Source organism: Gambusia affinis, linkage group LG09, assembly GCF_019740435.1.
Source record: "Gambusia affinis linkage group LG09, SWU_Gaff_1.0, whole genome shotgun sequence".
NCBI classification, from domain to species: Eukaryota; Metazoa; Chordata; class Actinopteri; order Cyprinodontiformes; family Poeciliidae; genus Gambusia; species Gambusia affinis.
The window spans coordinates 9,109,505-9,133,958 of NC_057876.1; the positions used below are offsets into that span (position 1 = coordinate 9,109,505).

Below are 24,454 nucleotides of genomic sequence, written 5' to 3' on the forward strand. Positions count from 1 at the left end.
ATTTATGATCTCTTCTGCATCTCTGAGAAGCCATATATCATCATATATCATCTCGTCACATCACTCAGGATTGGCTCGGAGGCTTCACTCCCCATTTGGCATCTCTAAAGGCCCGTCCATAATGAATGGCTCTATTTGTCTCACTCTCTCCTTATCTGGTTCTGCCTCTCTCCTCTCTTGTTCTGCTTGCATCGCTTTCTCTCCCCTCTCATATTTTGCCGGTGTGTGTTTAGAGGGCCAGAGTGGTGCCAGCTGTTTCACCTCATGTGCTGCATCCTCCCCGGTCCCAGATAGGCACTAACTGCTCTAATAACAACACAACAGGAGCTTCGGCTGCGAGCTCAGACAGCCTAGAGACGAGAGCCGGCAGACAAGCCAATCACAGCTCGACAGTGCAGGGACTGTTTGGAGAGAAATGGGAAGGAAGGTGCCAACCGCGGTTCAACAGAAAAGAACATCAGAGCAGAAGTCACCGCGGGAGAAAGCAGAGATAGCGCACGCAAGAGGAAGAAAGCCCAATTATACGGCGTATCGCAACTGGCAGTAATACCAGCAACAATGCTGCCATACCATCGCTTCTCTGGAGACGGCACGGGGTCAAGTGAGAGCAGCAAAACAAGCGAGCCTGTCCGTGAATACACCAGGACGGGAATAACTTCAATTTTGTCTTCTGAAAGAGAAGCGAAGGCACTGTAGAGCATGATTGGCTTTGCTCACAGACCACCAGCAGCTGCAAAATAAAAGCGGCTCTCTTCACAGTATAAAGTAATACATTTTCCAATCAGTTGGCTATATGAGTAAAATTTGTTCCCAGCACCAAACTGGTCTTCGTGTCCTTGTTTTGCATGTCGTAGTCTGTCCTCTACATGATATCTGCTCACCGCAGAGCACGTTTCTGTTGATTTGAGCCGAGTTCTGACCGTGAAAATATGTTTTTCAGGTGGAATGGCAGAGGAACGAGGATGTGCTCGACCCATTGAGCGACCCCAATTTTTTCATCACACCTGACAACAATCTTGTCATCAGAAAAGCCCGCCTTTTGGACACGGGCAACTACACGTGTGTGGCCAAAAACATCGTCGCTCGCCGCAAAAGCAACTCTGCCACGGTCCTGGTCTACGGTAGGTGATGATAACTTCTTCTAGCAGATGTTAAATGGTCTGGGTGCAATTTTTCTTCAAATTATGCAAACCGAGAAACTGCCCAAAGGAATCATTTCATGTTTACTTTCTTCTTGTATTCCACATTTCCACATTAACCTCTGTGTGCTCCCATGGATGAAACATACCGGGTTGCAGGTTTTCTGTTCATTGCACGGTTACAGTGCCCACCAAAGGGTGTATATATCCCTTGAACTTTTTCTCATTTTGTTGTGTTACAACCACAAACCTCGGTGTATTTTATTGGTACCTTATCGGATAGAACAACACAAACTAGCACAGTATCGATGAAGGAAAATGATTCATGATTTTATAATCTTTAGTCAAATAAAAATAGGAGAAGTCTGGCATGTGTTGTATTCAATCCCCCTGAGTCACATTGTGTAGAACCACCTTTCCATGCGACTGCAGCTGAAAGTCATTTGGGGTTTGTGTCTACCAGTTTTGTTTTTTTTTTTTTTTTTTTTTTTTCAATTCTGCTTTGCAAATTAGCCGAAGCTCAGTTGAACAGCATCTTTGACCATCGTTTTTTGAGTCTCTCTGTAGATTCTCACCTGGCTTTAAGCCTGGACTTTGACTAGGCCATTCTAGCACATGAGCATACTTTAATTTAAACTGTTCCATTGTAACTCTGGTTGTATGTTTTGGGTCGTTGTCCTGCTGGAAAGTGAATCTCGGTGCCAGTGGCTCCAACATTTCTGGACATAGTCTCCAACTTGAACGCTCAATCTCTGCATATTCTACAGAGTTACCATGGGCTTACTCATTAACGCTCTCGTTGCTTCAGCCCGTCAGTTTAGTCTGGCGTTCAAGCATTCGTTATTGCTTTATTAACTTAACACTGGTTAAAATGTCAGTGACTTTCAACACCAGTTTGCTGTGTTTATTGGTCTTTTGATGCTTTAGATTCCTCAACAAGCTCCTGAGGCCTGAACAGAAGAGCTGCATCTATAATGAAGTTAATCACACACAGGTAGAGACCATGTAGTAATTAGATATCATCTGAAGACAAAATATATGGGATTTTGTTGAGCAGAATCAGATAACAGGGGCGTGAATACAAATGCAGGGCATGCACACAACATTTGAAATATGTGCCATTTATTAAACTCATTATTCTTTCTGGTTATAATGTGACAAACTGGGGCAAAGTTCAAGGAGTACAAATATTTTTTGCGAGGCACTGTGTCCATATTTTGTGCTGTAATAACTACAAAGTAGAGCATTACAAATGAGTGACATATGGTAGCAGCCTGCACCGTCAGCTCCACATTTTTCACCAAGCAATAAATTTTGCTAGTATAGCTGGACGTTAATTACACCAACTTAAAAGCTTCTGGCAGCCATTCTTATAAAAGCTGGCAATGTTGGATGCCATGGCTGCCATCTTCCTCCCTCTTTGTTGTGGATCCAGTAAGAGAAAAGAAATTGAATTAACAGCAAACTGTAAATAATGACTAGGCCTGATAAGCCAAGTGACCTTTATTAAAATGCAGAGAACCCCCATATTTGTTATCACAGCTGATTCCAAGTCTAGCACACAATGGAAGCATCCATACATTACAGACAATCTTTATTCTCTGCTGGGTACAAATGGGAGACTATAGTCACTTGGGAATTTCTCACAAAACCACTTTCATGAAAGAAAAATGAATATTTACAAACAATGCCTTAGTCATAGGTTGTTCCTGTTGTGGCTTCCTAAACAATACAGCCTGGGGTTGCAGTAAAGTTAGAAAGCTCTGTGAATTTTAGTTGAAAACTGATAATAACCCAAAAGACATAAAACACTGTTGCATACAGAAAGGAAAGCATATTTTCCTACTAGTTTAGGGTTTAAGATCATTTAGATCTATCCCCAAATGTCAAAGACACAGTACAAATTTATGAAAAAACAAACCTTAACTACAAAATCTTGAAGTAGTGTTTTTCATTTTTCTTCTTGATTAATCATTCTCATTGCTCTGGAGAAAACGTTCTTAGTCTTTACAATGTTGCCTCAGTTCACTAAGGTCTGACTAAAATACTTTAATTTAGCCGAAGTTTAGACTTTCAGTGTAGCCGTGGAAACTCCTCAGTTTGTTTCTTTTTCAGATATTTTCTTGAATACTTTCAGCTGCACATATGGCCTCAACTTTCACTCTGGGAAACTTTGAAATACAGAGATATTTTTGCTTGATTTAATTAACCCAGTGTGCCTACATCTTGTGGCTGCAAAACAATCCCAAATCATAACTCCTCCACCACTATGCTCAACAGTTGGTCTGATGTATGGGTGCTTATTCATTGTATTTGGTTTAAACCAAACATGGCGCTTTATTTCTTCATGGCCACAGATCTCTAATTTGGGCTCACTCTCTTGTCATTCAGATGCAAACTTTGAAATCTAAGAAGTACAGCAACCATGCACTTTAGGAAGAAAATACATTTTCCTGGAAACTTTTTCTAAAAGGTTAGACGTACTCATTTTTCTCTCTAATTGTCAGAAATTCTAATAACTAATCAAATCAAATCTTTTTTTAAAGTACTATAAAAATTCTCTCAGTTGTTTCTCTAAGGGCATTGCTGATCAGGGGTTTCTGCTTTACCTATTAGGCACACTTTTAACTCACATCTTTTCCATTTTGTTTTTATTTTATTTTATTTTTTTCAAATAATGATTATATGGAGTCTCATTTGCACAACTGAGCTCAAATTTGCTTACCTTTCTTATCTAGTAAAAATCCTGTTAAGTAGAAACAGAAGAATAGAAGAGGGACAATTTTTATATGTTATTTTCTGAAATTATTATTATAAAGAATTTTTAAAGATGTTTTCATTATAATTTCTCCGGATGCAAATAGACACATTTTAAATATGGACTGTTAATTCAAATTGCAGTAGAAAACTACCAACTTCATTAAAAGAAGAAAGTTTGAAAAAAGTTCATGTGAACAGATGTTTGGAGAATTAAAAGACACTCCAGGTGTGGCATAAAACACAATTTTACCGAATAATTCTCTGGAGTTCCATTTTTAAAGGACAAATAAACACATCCGCACCTTAGTGAAGGTGTTACTTTGGCAGATTTTAAGTGAAAAGTCCACATGCTGCAGACAGGGTGTGAAAGTTTGTGTGCGTGGGTGTGTGTGTGTGTCTTTGAAGCAAAATGCCAACACTAAAACAGGTGACAACAATTTGAGGTGAGCTGTGTTTTTATAGTTCACACATATGTGTGCTGCCATGGGCAGGTACGCACACAACGCCAGTTCAACAAAGGGATGCATTTCTGCAGCAATACATGCTGTACTGCAGGCATCCCATAAAAAATACCTGCATATTTGTTTCCCATTTACACACTTTTTTCTGCAAGTTCTTATTATGTCATTATGTTACACTTTTGCTCAGAAAAATCTAAGGGTTTGATTGTGTGCTGCTCTCACTCAAACTATTTATAGTGAGACTATTACAAGAAACAGAAAAAAAAACATGTTTATGACAAAAGATTAAAATCAAACCTATACAATTAAAGAGCAGATTAAATTGCGGAGGTCTCACATTAATGTTGCTCTATAAGATCCATGGTCTTTTTTATTTTCAGTCTGCTCAAGCTCAGAGTGAAAGCTCACCAGATTTAGGGTGGAATGATGTTTAAAGAGTGAAAATATTTGCTAGAAGAAGCCTTGATAGTTAAATTAAAACATTTAGTAAAGTACTTTCTCTAATCTCTAAAACACTTCATATAGTCATATATAAACTATCTTAAGAAAAGACGCGGACAGAACGATGATATCTGACATTTGTAACTTTATTTAAAATATGTTTTCTTGATTTTTCCCTCTATATCTTTACATATGAATGATGTGCATCAGTTAGCGACCCACTACTTGACGATTGGCAATCATAGTATGACTCAACACCACGTAAAATGCAATACTCAACCAAATATTGCATCAAAGCAGTCCTTTGCAACTCTTGTGTTGTAAACATAGATTGTGTTATGATCACGTCAGTTCCATATATTGCGACGGTTGAGTCCTATTCAACATTTACCTATGTTGGATGCATGAAAGTCTAACACTCATTTCACATTATTTCCAAGTGGCAACTTTTTTGGGAAAAATATTAAGTAATAGTTCAGTACCTATCAGACAAAATGTCATAGAGAGGAACTTTTTCAACGTTTCCATCTTTTATTCTGTCAAAACTATGCAAACTCTAAAGTTGGTAAAAATGTTGAAATAGTAGATTTCACCATCGGTTAAAGTGTTTTAGAAGTGAAGAAATCATTTTCACTCTGAATGGTTTCAAGAGAAAGCCGTTAATTTAGAGCAGGTGGTCATACCACACATTATCATATGCTCCACTGAGCCACAGGCATTAAAACATTACAAAAAGTGCAATTATGACTGGTGTTGATTGTAATTGATTAGGTTGTTGTTAAAGGGAATATAGAGCTTAATTTACTGTGGAGGCAAGAGCATTCACGCTCTATTGTTCGCCTCTATAGCGGGCTCAAACAGTCCTTTTCATTCGTTGGTAAACTATGGTAAATTATGAAAGAGTGACGCAGGAGGCCATTTGTGCAACATCCCTCTCATCTCAATATGTGCTTGATAAAATGAGTCATATTAGTTGAGGATAAATCAGAACGGAGAAAATTGTTCCTCTACCTGAAGACTTGGTGCTGATGTTCCTGTATCTTTACCTTGCAGCAAACCATTTATCGTGCAGCATCTCTGTCTACCATTTTAGTTAATCTACCTAGAGGTAGCAACTGATAATAACTTCTACTTTTCTAAGGCGGCTCAACAGGGGGGCCAGAGATGCATTTTAACAAGACCCGGCTGGTGTGACTGCACTCGGTGCTAAGAGGTAATCAGAGACCGAGTTGCCTGGCAATTTACCTCGCTGTGGCGAGCAATCAATTGCATAGAGAGGGCAAGGAAATGATTCAGCCCCGACAAGCGCAGAGAGTTAAGGGGAAATTACGAAGGGAGTATGTACAAAGAGGCAATGACAGTGCCGCTCAGGTCAATAAATCAGGAAACTGTGTAGCTCATAGGCTGAAGGAAACACGGTAGATGCTGGGAAAGAAGCTGCATGATTTGATGTAATCACCTGGCATGATTGAGAGGCGCTCAACAGTATCAGTTACATGATAATTGACACTTAAAGTTTAGAACAGGAGCAATGGTTTAGCAAATAGCTGCAGTAATAGGAATTTGGTGTTTAAAGTTCATGAAATGCCTGAACTCTAGGCTTTGTTTGAATAATGTTGTAAAATCAGCTTGTGAAGGGTGGTTTAAAGTATCTGGCAACAAATGGATTCACGTGCCTTAGACATTTTCCCATTTTTGCTGTAGTGCAACCACATATCTTTACAGATTTTACTGGACTTTTTTGTAATAGATCAACACAAAGAAGTGCCTGATTGTGAGGTGGAACAAAAATCCTTATAGTCTGAATATGGTACTTGCCTCATTTAATACACCTAAGCAAAATCAAGTGCAACTAATTGCCTTTAGAAATGACTGAATTAGTGAAAAGAGGGCCCTTGTTTGGCTGTCAGAGAAGCCCATAGTGACTCTGGAGGAGCTGTAGACATCCACAACTGAGGCAGGAGACTCTGTCAAAATAACAACTATTAGTCATGTGTAGCAAACATCTTTGTTTTATAAAGCATGGAAAGAAAAATATTGTGGAGAGAGATAAATCAAAGGTGTATTTCACCTTTCACGAAGCACTTCATTGAGATGGCTTTTCGCTCTGTTTATCTGGTGAAAAGACCAAGTAACAGGGGGAGTCCCTGACTTGTCAAGAAAAGGAGACAGAACCTCGTGTCAGCTGACTTGTGAAGGGGTAAAGCGACGGTGCTGCTCGAGTGTGTGATACAGCAATTACAGGCAATCTGGACGGCCATCTGGCTAGGAGAATTAAGGCAAAACACAAAGACTACCACTGTGTGTATTTGACTTACATGGTCAATAAATGCATGTTGAACAAGTTGAGCTGACTTTCATATAAAAAAAAAAAAAAATCACTGGATATTAGTTTGGTACAATTTCATAAAAGCTGGTTTCGGTTCTGCTCGTAAATAAAACCAAAAAGCTATAACACGCCGCAAATGTATTTAATGTTTTAGGAGTTTTCTGACACTCATTTTGTGCTCAACGCTTTATATGGACCCTGAGAAACTCAACTCCACGCCTCTTTAAGTTCTGCAATAAGTTTGATTCATAATTTATGAATCACCAGAGGGCGCTCATCGAGGGACTCATCTGTACAAAACTGTTTTAAAAGAGATGTCTCTTTTTTTTCCTCTTTTTTGTTTTTTTTTCCCCTTCTGCTTCAAGCCACCAGCCACGTGTGATACAAGGCACTCCGGGCAAAAGAGGGGAACAAATGTAACTTGTTGGCCTACATTGTTGTTATCTGTGACAGAAAAGCCTGAAGCGGCCAACCCCACTGTGGCTCTTGGTGGTGGCAGCTTCATGATGTAGCGATGAATTTCTTCAATACTCAATGAAATGCTACGCGGAGTTAATAAACACATGTACATGACACACCTTCCAGACTTTTAGTTGTATCATTTCTTCCTCACTTAGTTTAATTTAGTTCCTAGTCTATCTACAAGAACAGTACAATACATATGAATGAACATTTAAATACACGAGAATATATAAATAAAGTGGCTAATTTCTACCTCTAATGAAAAATTTGTGTTAAAACGCAAATAATAAAAGCAAGGATGGAAACAAGAGATATAACACTCTGAAGATTAATGTATATATGCAACCATTAAAGCCATACACACCAATCAACATCAGTAGTGATATTTTTGAAGAGTCTGCTTTTAAGATGATTTCTATATGAAATGAGATGTAAAAAGTCCCTTATGTTGTTCAGGATTGTACTCCGACAATGGGTCTCACCCTCGTTCGCTGATTGTTATTCTTTTGAATAAATTGTTGAAATAGAGGTGGAGCAGAGCCATGAAGTATTTTATAAACCCAGACAGTTATTATAACTGAGCTGTTTATGTTTTTGGAGTGTATGTGAGATCGTCAACACCATTAGATTTATTATCTAACACATTGATTTACAACACAGTAAATCAGTTTTAAGTGATTTACAACAACTTGTTGTACAAGTCATGTGAATCAAAGTCACCAAAGTATCACTTGGTGTGCTCTAAGTTTATTAATTATTTATATTGGAAAGAAATATTAGCTATATAAACTTAATTGTTTTCATCTTGGAGTTATGAGCTCCTTTGTTTGTTTGTTTAACATAAAATCCCAAGCATTGAAGTTTGTGGATGTGACATGACTACATGTGGAAAAAAATAAAACATTCAAAGTTTTTGGGGGACACTGTAATTCAGAGTTATATTTCACTAATCGTTTGGTCTTCCAAATAGAAAAATTGTCACCAAGAGCTGTAAAAATTCTGACTTTATGAAAACGCTAAAATACAATATTAGTTTTAACATCACCAGCTGCAGCAACTGTGTTAGTCTGGTCTGGCAAGTTGCTTGGTTATACCTCGCTTCCTGTTGAGTCATTTTGTTTTCACTGTGTTTGGCTGTAATTCCAGCACACATGCAGGAAGCAGCCAACTCTGCTCCTGCTCCTCCATGTGTTCACCTTTCTGCGTGGAGACCAGCAGTGTAAAGGCAGTCACGATTTTTCAAATGTAGCACACCTCTTTTTATTTCTGCATGTCGGGTAAACCTGGCTGCTCTGTTCCTTCATCCATCCATCCCTTCCTCCCTCCTTCCATTCAACCTTCCCCTTTTCCTTACCGCTCCCTCCTACTTCCCCCCCACCTTCCTCCTCCTCTTCCTTTCGGCACCGGTCTGACAGTCAACGGTGGCTGGTCCACATGGACCACCTGGTCGTCCTGCAGCGCTGTGTGCGGGCGTGGCTGGCAGAAGAGGAGCCGGAGCTGCACCAATCCCACGCCACTGAACGGAGGCACATCCTGTGAGGGGCAGAACGTCCAGAAAAGTGCCTGCGTGGCCACCTGTCCAGGTAACTCCCAGGCAGCCCTGTTTGTCCTGTGGCATTGGCTTCTTGTGGCTTCCTTTATTTGCATTTTCTTCTTGTTTTTTTTTGTTTTGTTTTTGCATCTAGAAGTCATCAATTCATTCTTCTCCCTGTCCTTTCGCACTGTACCTCCAACTCCAAGTAGCATTTAAAAAATTTTTTTTGGGATGGCAAGCTTTTGTTGCCTTCTGCAATTAGAGCGCTTGCACAGCAATCCAGCAAGGGATTTAATACTATCACATGTTGTTTGCATCATCAGCTCCGCTGTGAATAGGCTTAATTTTTATTTCAGCTCCATACACATAGACACAGCCTTGGCTTTGTGTCGCGCTCACCAGAGCAATTGTTGTTATTTCCTGTTCAAGCTGCTACTTAAAATGTGTGGTAAAAAAAAAAAAAAAAATCTGAATTATGGGAGCTTACGTGCTATGTTTATGTGAGAGGAGTTAAGGGGAATTTCATTTGCTGGCTCAGTCTCCCCTGTGAGAGCGTCTGAGAGGCAGAGAGCGTCGTGGCTGATAGTGAGCAACACTTATTGATCTCTGGGAGCCTGAGATGGAAGTCAAGCTGCCTCATTTGCTGGTTCGCATTAGAAACCCCTGACAGGGGAGAGACCTGGACAGGAAAATGAAGGAGGAAGGTGGAAGCAGGGATAGAAACAGGTGGAATCAGATATAACGTCGGAAAGAAAAGGAGAGAGACGCTGGGAATGGAGCCGGGTGTTTGGCTCTGACAGGGAGCTGGGGCCACGCTGACCGCAGGAGAAATCTCCCACGGTCTGTAAATATCAGAGAAGGAAATACGACACCTTTGACAAGGGGGGAAGAAGGGGGATGGGCTTCATCTTGCTGCCTAAAACTGAGGCTATCTTCCTCAGCGATCAAGGCGTTCTGTTACACATCTCCCATGTAAAGACATCACTACATGTCAAGGATGAGTGTAAGTAACATGGCCCACTGGAATACAGCGGGAGGAGGAAGACAGAGGAAACACAAATGCACGATGCAGCGCCGGGATGTGAACAGAGTCTGAATTATTAGAGCTGGAGAAACTAGTAATGGAATTAGAATTAGAGCGGTGCCCAGGGATGCTTGACATTCCTCCACAGCAAAGCAGGCTACTGACCTCCATGAGCTTAAAGAGATTAATGTCAGTCCAAGCTGCTATTGTTAGACCAAACCGCTTCCTCCTTCGTCGTTCTCCTGCTCCTCAAGGAGAAAGAGTGTAATTCCCACCAAAAGGGAGCTGTGGCAAAAAAAAAAAGACTGCATTGTGTCCGGCAAATACGATTTTACAGAGACTTTTGGGAGAGAAAGAAGTCTTTTTTTTCCCTGTTGATGAGAGATGCTAGGGCAACATGACCCCACTTACACCTGTCAGTCCCGGTGTTTGGCAACAGAGCGTGGACTCTGGCTGCGATTCTCACATTTATTCATCTGAGCTGGTGGCATCAGTAGCACTGACAGGCCCAGCTGTCTGCAGCTGGCCAGAGTCGGCAACACCAGCGGCTGTGGATGCTGGGATGCTGTTTCCCGAGGAGCGCCGAAAGCCTTCATGTAAGCAGAGGCATTAACGGAATCAGATCTCCCACATTAAACCCCTTTTTGTTTCATCAGCCAAATGATTTACAAGCGGATGAATCATGAGCTTGAACGCATGACCAAATACTTGCATACAAGAGTCGCACTCAGCAAGAAGCAGCCGTCCAGCCTTGCAGTGTGAGTGAGAGAGAGAGCATCACCACTTACTGCAGAACAACTTCAATAATCGCTGTGCGTATAGCCTTCACAGGTCTAGATAGTGATTTAAGTCCATCTCTGAAAGAGACTTGAGAAGAGCGGGTCGTATGGAGAGCTGTAACGCTGCAGATAGAAATCGTGTTATTTATTCAGACACTGCCGACATTTGGATTCAGAAGTAGTGCTCTTTATTTTTTTATGCCAGCCTTCAGAGGCGTTTTTTTCCTCCACAGCTGCTTTGTTTTTGAGTTGCGTTGTTAAAAATTACATGATTTAAAGCTGGTCTGGTTTTCAAGACTTCATCAATTATCTAAACTTGGAATTTGCTGTTGATTATTAGCTCTCTGGTGTGCTTAACTTTCAGTGTACGCAGCCATGCAAAAGTGTTCACGCCCCTTGCATGCCTTCACGTATTCCCTCTCACTACAACCACAAAATTTAGTGTATTAAACCGGGATTTTCTGTGATGAACTAGAACAAAGTAGGGCATGTTTGTGAAGGCTAGGGAGAGTTATAATCTTTTTCTAGTGCACATTTTTAGTCATAGTCCATTGTAAACAATTGACTTCAAATGTCACCTTATTAGTAAATTCTTGTAGGAGGCTGCAAAAGATTTGAGACGGTGGTAGATGTTCACTTTCCAGTGGGACAGCTTAAACCACAGCATATTCTTGCACCTTACACCTTCTTTTCATAAGTTTAAAGTGTTTCGAAAAGAATATTGGGTTCTGGGCTCTGCTGCGATTGCATCTATGTGTTGACTTGGCATCAATTATGGAACACATTTTATATATATATATGTATATATATATTAAAAGAAAGTGATTTATATTCATGAAAACATTTGGAAACTATGTTTCTTTTTCTGATCTCTTCATAATTCTGTGCTATTTTATGTTGGTTTGTCACAAAAAGATTGCAATAAAATGCATTAGAATGTTCAGCTGTAACGCAACAAAATATAATAAATATATAAAAACTTTTGCAATACCCTTTAGTTTTGTTTTGTTTTAGCAGCTTGTGCTACATATTTATTGTCTTTTTTTTTTGTTTTGTTTTGTTTTGGCGCCCTGGCCGTCCCAGTTTCACTGTAACTATTCTTTCAAATTGTTTTTTGTCGTTAAAAACCCGACGGGGACGGGCATCGCAAGTTAGCTGAGGCTGTAAATGTTTATGGTGTTCTGTTTGTGTTTATACTTAACTCTTGTCCCCATCCAAATAAACAGTAAAAGAAGGAAACAATCCTATTGTTCAGCCACGTCTTCATTTCTGGTTGATGTGCTCGAGCTCCACTGCTTTCACCTTTTAAAAGTAACATGGTTTCTTATGTGCAGGTCAGCTGCGTATTTTTGTACACATACATTATGGATCATCTTGCACAGCCTGGCACCATCAATAACAAAACTGTCCACACGTCTGTTCGCGATGACTCTTGTGTCTAAATGCGAGCTCCCACCTCTCATTGGAAACGTGCAAAGCCACGGAGGCTCATCTGTATTTTTGTCTGAGTCTCCAAAGTGTTTAATGAGAGTTGGCGGAGGCCTGCGTGGCGGATCAGATGGGCTCCTTGCTGAGAGAGACGCGGGGAGCTGTGGAGGAGGCTGAGGCTAAAGCCTGAGGCTGGGAGCAGAGCAGATCAACACTTGAGACAGCGAGTAGCCAAACTATGCCAGAGCTCGTCTCATTTGCCCCCCTCCCCCCTTTCCTCTCCACCTTTTTTTTTTTTTTTCTCTTGTCTCCATCCCTGCATATCCCGATGAAATATCCAACGTAATACAGCAGTCCATCCCTCACCCTCTTATTGACTGTGGCCCGGCACCGACTTGTGGTCAGAGCCAACAGTAGTGGCAAAATGTCAGATCATGCCAACATTTCAAACTAAGACTCACATCCCCGCAGCCAATAGCTAACAGTTAGTCACCAGTTTTTGGAAGGCAACAACATGAACTGAGCCGCCGCCTGAGATGAGAGCAAACACCAAAGAACCTGAAGAGGTTTCTAACTTGAGTGAATTATTTAAAAATGGTAACGATCCCTCTGGCTTGCCAGCGGAGTCGTGAGAATTCAGCTAGATGGAAAATAAATAGACTCCGAGCTGGTGTGCTTGTGCACGCCCGCCTTCGTGTCTGCGTCTGTGCGCGGACGAGTCCTGCACATGTCCCCATATGTCTTGTTTCTGCACTGCAGGCGAAAGTCTAATTGTACTTTGGAAGTGCGCTCTCGCATGTTTGTAAAAAATCGTCCTAGATTGTTCTGCAGATTGCACATTTTATCCATAGAATAAATGAAGGCGGTGGGTAATAAATGTGGCAGCCGAGCACATTAATTTGATGCAAAAAGACGGTGGCCATCTGGTGACAGACTTGCATCATTTTTAATCATTTGGTGCCTTTCGTTTTAAGCCCACCCTCCTTCATATCTCACCCTGTCTCACTTTGGTTTACATCTCTGCTTCAAGCACAAAAGCGTGAATTCAGCTTTTTGCGTTTTTGATCAGCAAGAAATGATATTAAAGTAGTCGGAATTGCACATCAACATTATGTTGCTATTAACCGTCAGATCGGTTTTATTTCTGCGATGTGCAGAAGTAAAAAGACTTCATTCCTTTTTTCAATCAGCCTTTTGATGCCTGGGATCAGCGGCGGGACGTGTGCACACATGTGCGCTGACAGGACAGTGGGAGCAGAGGGACAGCCTGCTGGTCTCAGTGGTACTTGTCCACCTCCCTGTGTTTCCTTCAAGGACACAGAAACCATAGGCGTTCAGCGATCTGGAGCTGCGTCCGTCAGCAGCCATTGTCATTTCGAACAGCGGCGTCTCAACCGGGCCCTCCCACTGACCTGTGGAGAATGGTCGGATTCTTTTTGCTTCTACACTTGGCAACGTGTACAAACGGGGGAGGATGAGGCGAGGGGAGGGTGCCACTAGGTTATTGTATTACTGTACCTCCTCAGAGACCCGCCTGACCTGAAACCTGCGGCGCTGCGAGATTGAAAATCAGCTAAGGTGTCTTTTGGTGTGGAAGTAACAATCTCCTTCTGGGGATTTAAATTGGAAAACCATGGCGTTGGATTTGTTTTTTCATGGAGCTTGACAAATTAAAACGAAAAGATCTGTTAGTTGGTTTTCTCATATCTGTAATTGCTACGTCTTTCTGTCGTTTAATGCTCTCCATGCGCTGCTTGCTTTCACGCTCAATCGTGTGGCACGCATTCAGAATCAGCCAGTCGAGGCCCGTCCTTACATCCTTGTCTTTACGTTAGATTCTCGTCAGGTTTGGGTGCCGGTGGTCGTCTCATGTCTGCATCGTCCAGCATCACTTTTTAGGTCCACGTCGCTCTCCTTGTTTGAAAATGTCACTTGCATTTGGTCATTAGTTTTGCTTTGTGTTGGGAAAGGGAAAAGAAGAATTCCATCATCTCATCAGGGCAGATGTTGATCTCATCTCTTTATTTCACAGCCATGTGGATAAACTGAGGGGCAACATAATATATTCATTAGGATGTAATTTGCTATTCAATCATTTTCATTCCCAGCCTGGACAATGAGCCCACTGGCCCACGGATGGGTCGACTCAATGCCAAACAAGGACAATTATCTGATTGGTTCTGCTCTTGCTGCCAAATTGATCTGACTGCAAAAAGAATCCAGGCTGTGTCAGCATCCCGCCACACACACACACACGCCCGCACACACGAAGCAAGCAGGGCAGTGCTGAAGTTTTTCTTGTAGCCATTTGAATAAAAAAAACAAAAAAAAAAAAACATACATAGGTGTACCGTATTTTTATTCTCTATTTTTACTTACGAACTAAGCCTAATTTGCTTTTCATTTGGTTTTCCAAACTAAGATTAAAACAAATTTGAAAAATGTTGGTATCTCACTTATGTTTGATCAACCAAAGGCATGTGAACTGCCAGGGGAGTGATCGGCTTTCTGGGAATCGTTCCCCTTGTTCTCTTTATTGCCAAGATTAATGAACACGAGGGTTTTCCAAGCCTCTGGTCAGCCGGGGGTGGGGTCACCACTGTCACAGTGTGTGTGTGCTTTGTGTGTGTGTGCAGAAGAACGTCATCAGGTCCCCTTCACCCTTGCGTTTGGGAAAGAGAGCGAGACAGAGGTGTTTTTTCCCCCCCCTGAGAGCTCATTACTGCTCTTTTTCCCATTAGCCAAACGGTAACCTTCTCCCGGCCCAGCGCTGTGTCACTCTCAATATCACTCTCAGGCACCACCTCCACTGGCCACAATGCCAAATTACCCCCTCCTTTGTGAAATGGCCTCCTTCTCCGTGTGAAGAAAAGGCCGGCTGATATTTCTTACAGCCGGCCGTGCACACAACTATTACCGGCCCATTTTCATTTGTCTCATTTTGCTTGTGCTGATGATGGGCTGTTTGAAGTTGTGACTGGCCTGCAGCTGTAATGTACTCTCTTCTCAGCTCATAATAACACCACCTGTATTGGGTTTTGCATCCAGTTGCGCTGCAGGCGGCATCGCAGTTGCTACAGTAACGTCTTGTTTGACTAAGTAATCAAAGCAGATTTGTTTCTTTCACAAATGTACATTTACTAAAGAAACTTGGATTAGGACTGTAGTGCCTTGCTGAAGCATTCTTCACGTTAAAACCACGGATTCTCATATTTAATCGAATTTCAGTGTTATAGACCAACACAACGTAATGCATAACTGTTTAATTGAAGGGAAAGTGACAGAAGTCTCAAATGCAATTGTAGGCCCTGTTTTAGTCTGATACTTTTAATCACATTCAGTACAAATGATTTCATTCATAAGTCAACTAAAAAGAGTATGTCACAACTGCAATCCTACCAAATCATTGCCCTTCATTAAAACTGAGAAACTATCTCTAAAAGAGATTAAATGATCCAGATTACGTTTACGGAAGAATTGCATTTAAAAAAAAAAATCCAGTGTTGAAGGAAAGCTCCAAAAGGTTTAGTTGGGAAGTAGCATGAAGGGGAAAGATGAGAGCAGGACTGAAATCTTTGGTCCAGATGTGGATGTGTTTTTTTCTCTTTTCCTTTCCACTTTTCAACAATGTAAAATGTTGTGATAAAATAGGGCATGAAGTCCTTATAAAACACCTTGAAGCTCCTGGTTGTACTGCTGAAAGGTTGTGGGGCGGGAATACTTTTGCGAAACGCCGTACGTGTGCCTATCTATTTATGTTTGAAAAGCTTTTTTTTATTTTCTCTGTGCATATCTGGTTTGGTGACCAGGTCACAGCACAGTCACACCACCCGGGTTTTTCTACTGCATCTGCTTTGCATGTTAAAAATAAACAAAGACAGGAGAATAGAAACAACATGGCTCTCCTCTGCAGTTTTACATGCAGTGGTTTCCCCTGTGCCTCTGGTGGATTTAAAAAGTTTGCAGAGTATTTGCATGACTGTAAAATATCAACGCTGGGGTTGCATGAGTGGTTTTGCACATGATGGGAACGGAGCATTCTGATCCAAATGTTCTCAAATTACACAAATCTGCTGCTGCGTTGTAAGTAAACTTTACTGTGTGATCGAATTCTATCACCTTGCTTTCCAGTCAATCATTTTATTCCCGTAAACTGGAGTGTAAGTGTAAACTGTGGCTTTTTGTTGCCATGTGTGCATGTTTATCCTCAGCCGTGTTTCATATGTGTGTGTGTGTGTTCTCGTAGTGGACGGAGGCTGGAGCGAGTGGAGCAAGTGGTCGGCATGCGGGGCAGATTGTTCGATGTGGAGGAGCAGGGAGTGCTCCCAGCCCTCGCCCGGCACCGGGGGCAAGGACTGCCAGGGGCTCGACCTCCAGTCTCTGAACTGTACCAATGAGCAGTGCCCACAGAGTGAGTGCAGAAACCACCCACACAGTGCAAAACTATCGCCCTCACTGGTCGACTCTGCTGCAACAACGCAAGATGTGACATTTGAGATTTATTCTTAGCCACTGGCAACGGGATCAAGTGATCTCAGGAGCAAGTATGGATTTTAAAATAAATTCAAGAATAATTTAATTTTATAACTGAAGTTAGAAAGAGTCAGCGGGTTATACAGAACACGAGGACACAAGTGAACAGGTGGTTCCTCCAATAAGGAGGAGGGATCCTGTGGAACGTGGGAAAGTTTGGAAAAATGTTTGTGTTTTCATGTTAATCCCAGTGCGCTTGTCTTAATATCTTTGATTGTTCATTTTCTTCTTTCTTCCTTTTTCATTTTTCTTTCCTTACCATGCCGTTTTTGCCCCTCCTTTCTGTTTTGCATTTCTTTCTTCCCCTGTCTTCATTTTCATTGTTCTTAAGTATTTTCCTTCCTGTCATCTTTCCCTCTTTCCTCCTTTAATTCATTCCTTCTTTATTTCCCTCTTTCCTTCCTTCCTTTCTTCCTTTGCTCCTTTCTTTGCTCTTTCATTCCTTCTATCTTTCCTTCTGTCCTTTTATCCTTCCCTCCCTCCTTTCTTCCTTTCCTTCCTTCCTTCCTTCCTTCCTTTCCTTTAAATTGTTTCTTTTTCCTTCTTTTGTTTTTAATTTCTATTTTTCCGCCTGGTGCTTTTGTTATATTAATGACCTGACCTCAATAAAAGCAGTACATTCATAGTGAACTTTTGTATCTGTATGTGAAAATTGCCCAAAGTGGGCTTCTGCACAAAAAGTTTGGAATTTAGACAGGAAAAATGTGTAGCTAGCAACCCTGAAGGAGGCTAACACAAAGAATAAGAAAACATTTTTCCTTATTTATGAAGCTTTTCTACTGTGGAACAAGGAGTAAACCTCTTCCTTTCACTACGTAAATTAAATATTTAATCCTTTCTTTTGACTTTGGCATCAAGTGATAAATGATGAGTTCATCTTGCTAAGGCGTCAGCAAGAAAAAGCTGCTTTTTTCTTGAGGTACATTTTCTCACATGAGGTTCATCTGTGGCCCACCGTTACCTCATCCCCACCTGGGTGACCTTTTCAGATGATCATTTCTAATTAACACTGGAGTGACACTTGCTGCTAGCATAATGCACTGTATTACCTCGTGGATCAGCTCTCTGTTGCTCCCTGACCTATTAATAGAGGTGAGAATTGAAGCATCTCTCCACTGATTAAAACACAACCTGCCAGATAAATGACCACGAGCCAAATGGGCTGTGAAAACGCACACGGCTGGCTCCTACGAGTTTGGCAGGACACTTCTCGGGGTGAGAAAGCATCCATGTTGGACTCAGCTAGCTTAAAAGCCAGCACGACTTAACTTTTATGTATTTATTTTACATCCCCTGTGAATTATAATAAGGCACGTTTATTCTGTAAGGATTAAAAAGCAGAGAGTGCAAAGGGCTACAGTCAGCAGTCGCCTAGAAAGAGGCTCCACGGGGTCCAACTCTGACCAGATGGACATGAAGAGAGAGCTCCATCATTTCCTACAGATATCAAAGACTGAAACATATTGCAGCCTTCCGTCCGGAGACAATGAGGGCGGCGTCTCGAATAGAAACGGCTATAAATAGTGTGCTCTTTGGCTGATCCTCATGGTAAACACCGCAAGCCTTAATGGGGATTTATCCGATATGAGCCGATGAATTAATAAACTGAAATCTGGTATCGGGCTCTGATTGATGTGATCAGTTGGACTGAAGGAGGATATCTGCTGAGATCTACAGTATGCGAGATGCTGCATTATGTATAGCGCGCTGCGGGCATGTGCTTGCTTTTGTCGAGCAGCGGGCGAGTTTGGCAGGGCGCAGTGATCCCAGGCAGCTCAGTCGGCCAATCATCAAAGGTCAGCAGCTCCTCCTCAGAGGCAGGAAACATACACAAAGATGCCCGTCATTGTTCCCGTCTTTCTCTCACAGTCGCACACAGAGTCGCAGAGTATTTATCCTGACAGTGTGGAGCAGAGCGCTGGCCTCTGAAGAATGCCCCATCCCAATCTGTTCCTAGCAGATGCGAATCCATAGACAATTGCTGTGTGAAGTATTAAAATAAGCACAGAGGCGAGATGGTTTTGGCTCGTCAGCAACTTACCAACTTCAACCATATCTCCAGGCTATTAGCAATGATGGAGAACTTGCCCCTGAAACAAAAGGCAGCCTTTCTCCTCCGATGTAAATTCAAAATAGCAAGTAAATCAGCGTCACAATGTAACAAAAGCTCTCCTCTGTCTGAGGTTCTGATCTCCTTTGTCATGTTAAAAGTGACACTTTAGAAGAGGATATTGGTTTGAGCAATGCGCATGAAAACTAACCCTTGGTCCTGGATTTGAGTTACAGCTGGAAAACAAACAGATTTGAGCCGGGCAGGATCATTTTCATAAAGAAAACGAGTCAAGCCCAAAATGTAGCTAATGCAAAATCAGCGCATGGAAACGACGAATGTGCTGGCGTGGAGCCACAGCCTAAATGGCAGACAGGTGCTGGAGGGCACAAAAAGGGTAGAGAAGAAAAACAAAGGCTCCCCTTTTCCCCGACTCAGGAAATTAGAACAAAATACAACAATTATTTCACTTAACATGTGTGATAAGGATAATGGACTTAATTTTGAGCAGCATCCAATTTCTGGATGTCACAAAAAATGGTGGAAAGTATTAGTTTATCTTTAGCTTGCTTTTGGATTAGAGGCTAATTTGGCAGCAAACTGGCTGCCATTTTTTTTTTCTTTATGAGTTTGTTTGCCAGAGCAGGGTCACAGTGCTGTGTGAAAAATAGCTGAGCATTTATTTTGGACTATATTTCACCAGGACCCCGCTGAGGGATGGGACGACTGTATTGTGGAGATAGTAATGGTCACGTTCACTTTGAGAGTTTTAGTAGCCATATTTCCCTGACCTTAAGAAGTCGGGGGTAATTCATCTTCAGGCAAGCGACTAGGATTGGCCATGGGATGAAATATATTCGCTCGTCTCCTGATAAATGCCCTGGGGAGGAAGCACAGGAGGCTCTAAAGCTCTTATTTATCAATGCAGCTGAGAGAAAGGAGCAGGTAGAGACAGGTTTCCTATGCAGTCTGGGAAAGTTTGGAATTCAAGTGTTTTCAAGGTTCAAACAAGATCGAAAAAAAAAAAAGAAAAATAGAGGGAGGTAGTTGAGGTATTTTTCATCAAGTCATCCATGTTTCTATCTATCTATTGCCAATCCATCCATCCATCCCTCATTATCTCTTTTTTGCAAGTTTCACATAAAATTTCTGTAATTATGTCCTTTCCAAATGAGTAGGAACCCTGAGGAGAGCCAGCAACATTATTCCGTCTGTCAATACAGTAAGAATCCAAACCTTTCCAGGACCCAGACACACTGCTTCAGAGGAGATGAGTTGTGCCGGTCCATCTCAAGGCAGAAACTGATCCTTAACCAGCCAGCCCTGGAGCAAGTCTGACAAACTGAAGTGAAAGCTCACAAAGCAAAACAGACATTGCCCTGCGGTCATTTCTGCAAGAGAAAAAAAAAGCTCATCACATCTACAGATTATCCACAGGCAGGTGTCAATCATGATGAGAGGTCACACACAAAGAGAATCAAAAGTTGTGCAATTAAGTCAAGTAGAAGTGGAGGATGCAGTGACGGATGACAGAGAGGGGAAGGCGGAGGATACGTAAATTGGTATGGAGTGCATGGAAAGAGAGGGCACTTTGGAGAGGGACTAAAGTAGAACCCATCCAATTATAAAAGCTGATTAGCTGTGTCAATTAAAAGTGTGATGGATGTCCTTTCAATTATTGGCCGGCATCATGAGAATCAATGAGCGCAGCCCAGGAGGAGCTGCAGTGAGCACTGGGATCGTTTGGCTGTGACACCTGGTGGGTCAGATAAAACTTCACTCAGTGATGCTCTGATAAGCCACCAGAGATTACAGTCTGGGCAGAGGATGCGAGATGTGGACAGAGAAGAAAAAAAGGGAGGAGGGTGTAGTCTGATTGACTCACTTTATTGTTTGGATGCAACAGCTGAAGAGAAAAAAGAAGTGCAGAGATACTGGATCTCTTTGGCTCCACCAGGTGTCTTTGGTGTGTCCTCAGAAAGAAAACTAATCTAAATCAGTAGAAAACAGGTGGCTGCTCTCCTATCTGATGGGTGTTGTTTTGTCTTTTGTGAGACCAAGTATCCCTCAACAGCCTGGAAAACTACCTGTCCAAATATCACGGCGTCATCTGACCTTTGACTCGCCGAAAACAATTGGATTTGAGAAATTTAATGAGAGGTGCAGCACGTCTCCCCTTCCTGCTTCTGGAGCTCATTGTGAAGAGTGGAGGGTTCAGCCAGGCTGCTCAGAGTTAAGCACCTCTGTGCTAGCCTGAGGAAACTTATGGAAAAACACAGGGAGTCAAGTCAGAGATAGAGAGGAGCACATAGGTAAATGGACTATATGAGAAGCTCAGAGAGGATGGGGAGTGCGTCCCAGAAGATTCTTCAAGCCAGAAGTGTGTTCTGCAGATATCTGCTTAGAACAAAAAAAAAAAAAACAATCTCGTGTTTATCTTTAGCCAGTCATTCACGATTGATTACTTGTCAAGAGATCTCGGGCTGAACGAGGAGCTGCCATAGAGGTTAGCTGCTTATAATCCCTCTACTTAAAGTATCAGATTGCACTGAGATAATCACCCATGAAATAGATTCTAGCATTTCATTTTTAAATTTTAGGGAAGCTTTGTCCACGGAAACTGAGATTTAGAAACATGAGCAGGAGAGACGGACTAAGGAATACACAAAATTGAATAAATATGAGACTCCTTTTGTTTTATTATTTGACTGCGATTTTAATTTTCTATCACATGCCTCGGATTCACTAACACCATTTTAAAATGTCAAACGGTTGTTTGTAAAGGTTAATGCAGCTCTTTGTTGTTGCTCGTTGCTTCAAAATCATCACGAATGCATGCACATTTTAATGACAAAATGATAAATCGGGTCCAAATCCGGTTAATTTCTGGATTTGTTATTGATAAAAATGCTTATTTCCTACAAGCTGTCAGTCAAAGACACACTACTCAGCCCTCCCATTTGCCTTTTAATTGTAATTTTCCTTCTACTACATTTGTTCCTGTCTCCTCTCTTCCACCCTGTCCTCCTCCTTTTGTTGTCAACTCAGCACACGCGCAGCCTGCAGCACTTTAACCTTTTCTGTTGTTCCCCATCCCTCAATGCTGCACCGCTCGTTGTCTCCCCTCCTTGGCTGTGTTCGCTTGACAGCACTACGCCCCAGTGGCTTCTGGGCACAATGGTGCTCCACAAAGGCCTTGGGAGAATCCTCCGCCACCAAATTTCAGCAGCTCAGGGAGACAGCTGTAGTAAATCCCATTCTCCTGCAAAAAAAAAAAAAACAAACAGACTCAACCGTACACACATATAGTTTAAAAAAATAAAATAAAATCTGGCCTGAACTTTGTGGGAGGAGGATGTTCTTGTGCTGTCTGTAGCAGTCAATAAAGACCACATATCTTGTTTTGGTTTTTTTTTCATCTTAACATTTGACATGCAAGTGTTACAATAAGTAAAAGAGAAAAGACGAGCAACATAGAGAAAGTCAGTGCACTTACTTGTAGTTTTAAACTTTAGCAAGTCATACTAATGTAAACTAAGTAGGTAGTCTTAGCGAATATTAGCAGGAGCTAAGTTCTGTGTTTCAGATAACATTTATGAAAGCAGGAGTTTTTCCTGCAGCAATTAGATGTGTGTTAGCGTAATGTCAACAGGGAAAGACATCAGCAATTATCCTGAGGAACTCATAATTCGTAAATAATAAATGGGATCATATTTAGTCAAGTAAGAACTATCTTTAGGGTGTATTTTCAAGTTTGTATGAGTTTGAAGAAAGAAATTAAAGTATTGAAAAATATTTATTTTTCCAGATGTGGTTCTTTGAGATGTTAAGATGAGCCAATATCAGTGCAGAAACTAGGACATGCCAGATATGGAAGACTGACTCAGACACCTTTTATTTTCTCCAAAGTGAATCGCATTGTTGGCTGTGTATCCAGATGGGATAGGTGTTTGGCACAAACCAGAGATGCACAACCCCAGTGGTTTTATTTCCAAATACGAGCGCATCTAAAATAAAATAATATTGTGCAAAAGTCATACATTACATAGATTCATCACATACAACATTTCATAACCATGGAGCAATAATTAGTTACCATGCAACAAATTCCCAAGATATTGCTTCTTTTAGCATATTAAATAAGAAAGAAATCATAGTTTTACATGCAAGCCAAAGGACTCAATTGGCAATTGGCTTGTCTTCCACCGTCGTGACATAGGAATCTTTGCAATGAGCCGGCAACACATCTGTTTACCTCTGCAGTCTGGGAGTCAGTTGTGAAGCCATCTGTCACAAAGACATTAGGGGTTTGGCTTTAACTGAGGCATACAACAGGACGATAATCCGAAGCACAGCAGGGAATCTTCAGATGATTTGAAAAACAAAGAGACACATTGTTTCTGTAGGTCATTATTAATATGCTTTAATAGGACCACAAAGAGAGTTGTAGGAATGCTTACAGATTTCACTTACATAAGGACACATGAGCAGGCCACAGTACTTTGACAATAAGGAGTACAAAAAAATGGTTTCTCTAGGTTTTTACAGCTTTGTACTTCCGTTTTTGTGCCGTGGTATTTATTGTAAACCAAATTCAAGCAGAAGCCATCCACACTTCATAAATCTTGGGTTATCTATTATCAGATTAAAGTTTTCTAGATTAAGAAACCCCCACGCACGATAAAGCACCGCCGCACTAAATGTGACACTGACCTCACGTAGCTAAAGAAGTCCTCAAGAAAACTTTTTCCTTTGAATAAAATAACAAACGCCTCACACAGTTGGAGGGTCTTGATTAATAATTTCTCTGCTTGCAGCCGTGAGCGGGGCCGAGGACGTGGCGCTGTACGTGGGCATGGTGGCCGTGGCCCTCTGTCTGACCCTGCTGCTCATCGTGGTCGTCCTGGTCTACCGGCGCAAGAAGGAGGGCCTGGACGCTGACGTGGCGGACTCCTCCATACTCACCACTGGCTTCCAGCCTATGGGCATTAAGCCCAGCAAGCCAGGTGTGTGGGCACCACGGCCACGAAGGCCTCCCCACAGCAGTAGGACACTTTTTTTTGTTTTACCCTCATCTGTCCATCTTCCCACTGTGACCATGAAGCATCCGTCCACATGTAGCTCTGAACCTGTTGGAACTGTGGTCGTGGAGGTGGTGTGAGTGCACTTACAGTGGGTCTGTGGTCCAAGGAAGAGATATGGCGTGTCTGTGTGTGTGCCGTTCATGAGCTCTTTATTCGCCTGCCTGGCACATTATGTTTCGCCACCACCTCATTGTCAGGAAATGTACCCATTCTGTTTACTGCCTGTGTGGAGCCTCTGAGGTTTAACAGCGAGTAATAGAAATACAACTGTCTGAGGCGGATGGAGACGGGGAACTGGGTTGCAGTGGCTGTGATTCACCGTGAAAATAAAAAGCCTTTGTGCATTCTGGATGCTAAGCTGCATCTGAGTTCTGTTTGGGATTGATTGTGTGGCTGCTAAAAAGACAGGCAGCGATAGAGCAGGAGAGGG

The 24,454-nt window shown here is 41.8% G+C and overlaps 1 protein-coding gene across 4 annotated transcripts in view; it reads left to right on the forward strand.

The window, feature by feature from the left end:
• Nucleotides 1-24,454, forward strand: part of unc5a (unc-5 netrin receptor A) — a 164,417-nt gene that overhangs the window by 111,958 nt on the left and 28,005 nt on the right. Inside the window, exons 5-8 of one of the 4 annotated variants that reach the window (XM_044127925.1) lie at nucleotides 941-1,121; nucleotides 9,008-9,175; nucleotides 16,604-16,768; nucleotides 23,758-23,985. In XM_044127925.1, coding sequence (XP_043983860.1) covers nucleotides 941-1,121; nucleotides 9,008-9,175; nucleotides 16,604-16,768; nucleotides 23,758-23,985 — 742 coding nt within the window. The remainder of the gene's footprint in view (nucleotides 1-940; nucleotides 1,122-9,007; nucleotides 9,176-16,603; nucleotides 16,769-23,757; nucleotides 23,986-24,454) is intronic. The other 3 variants (XM_044127926.1, XM_044127927.1, XM_044127928.1) reach the window with 3 other exon arrangements.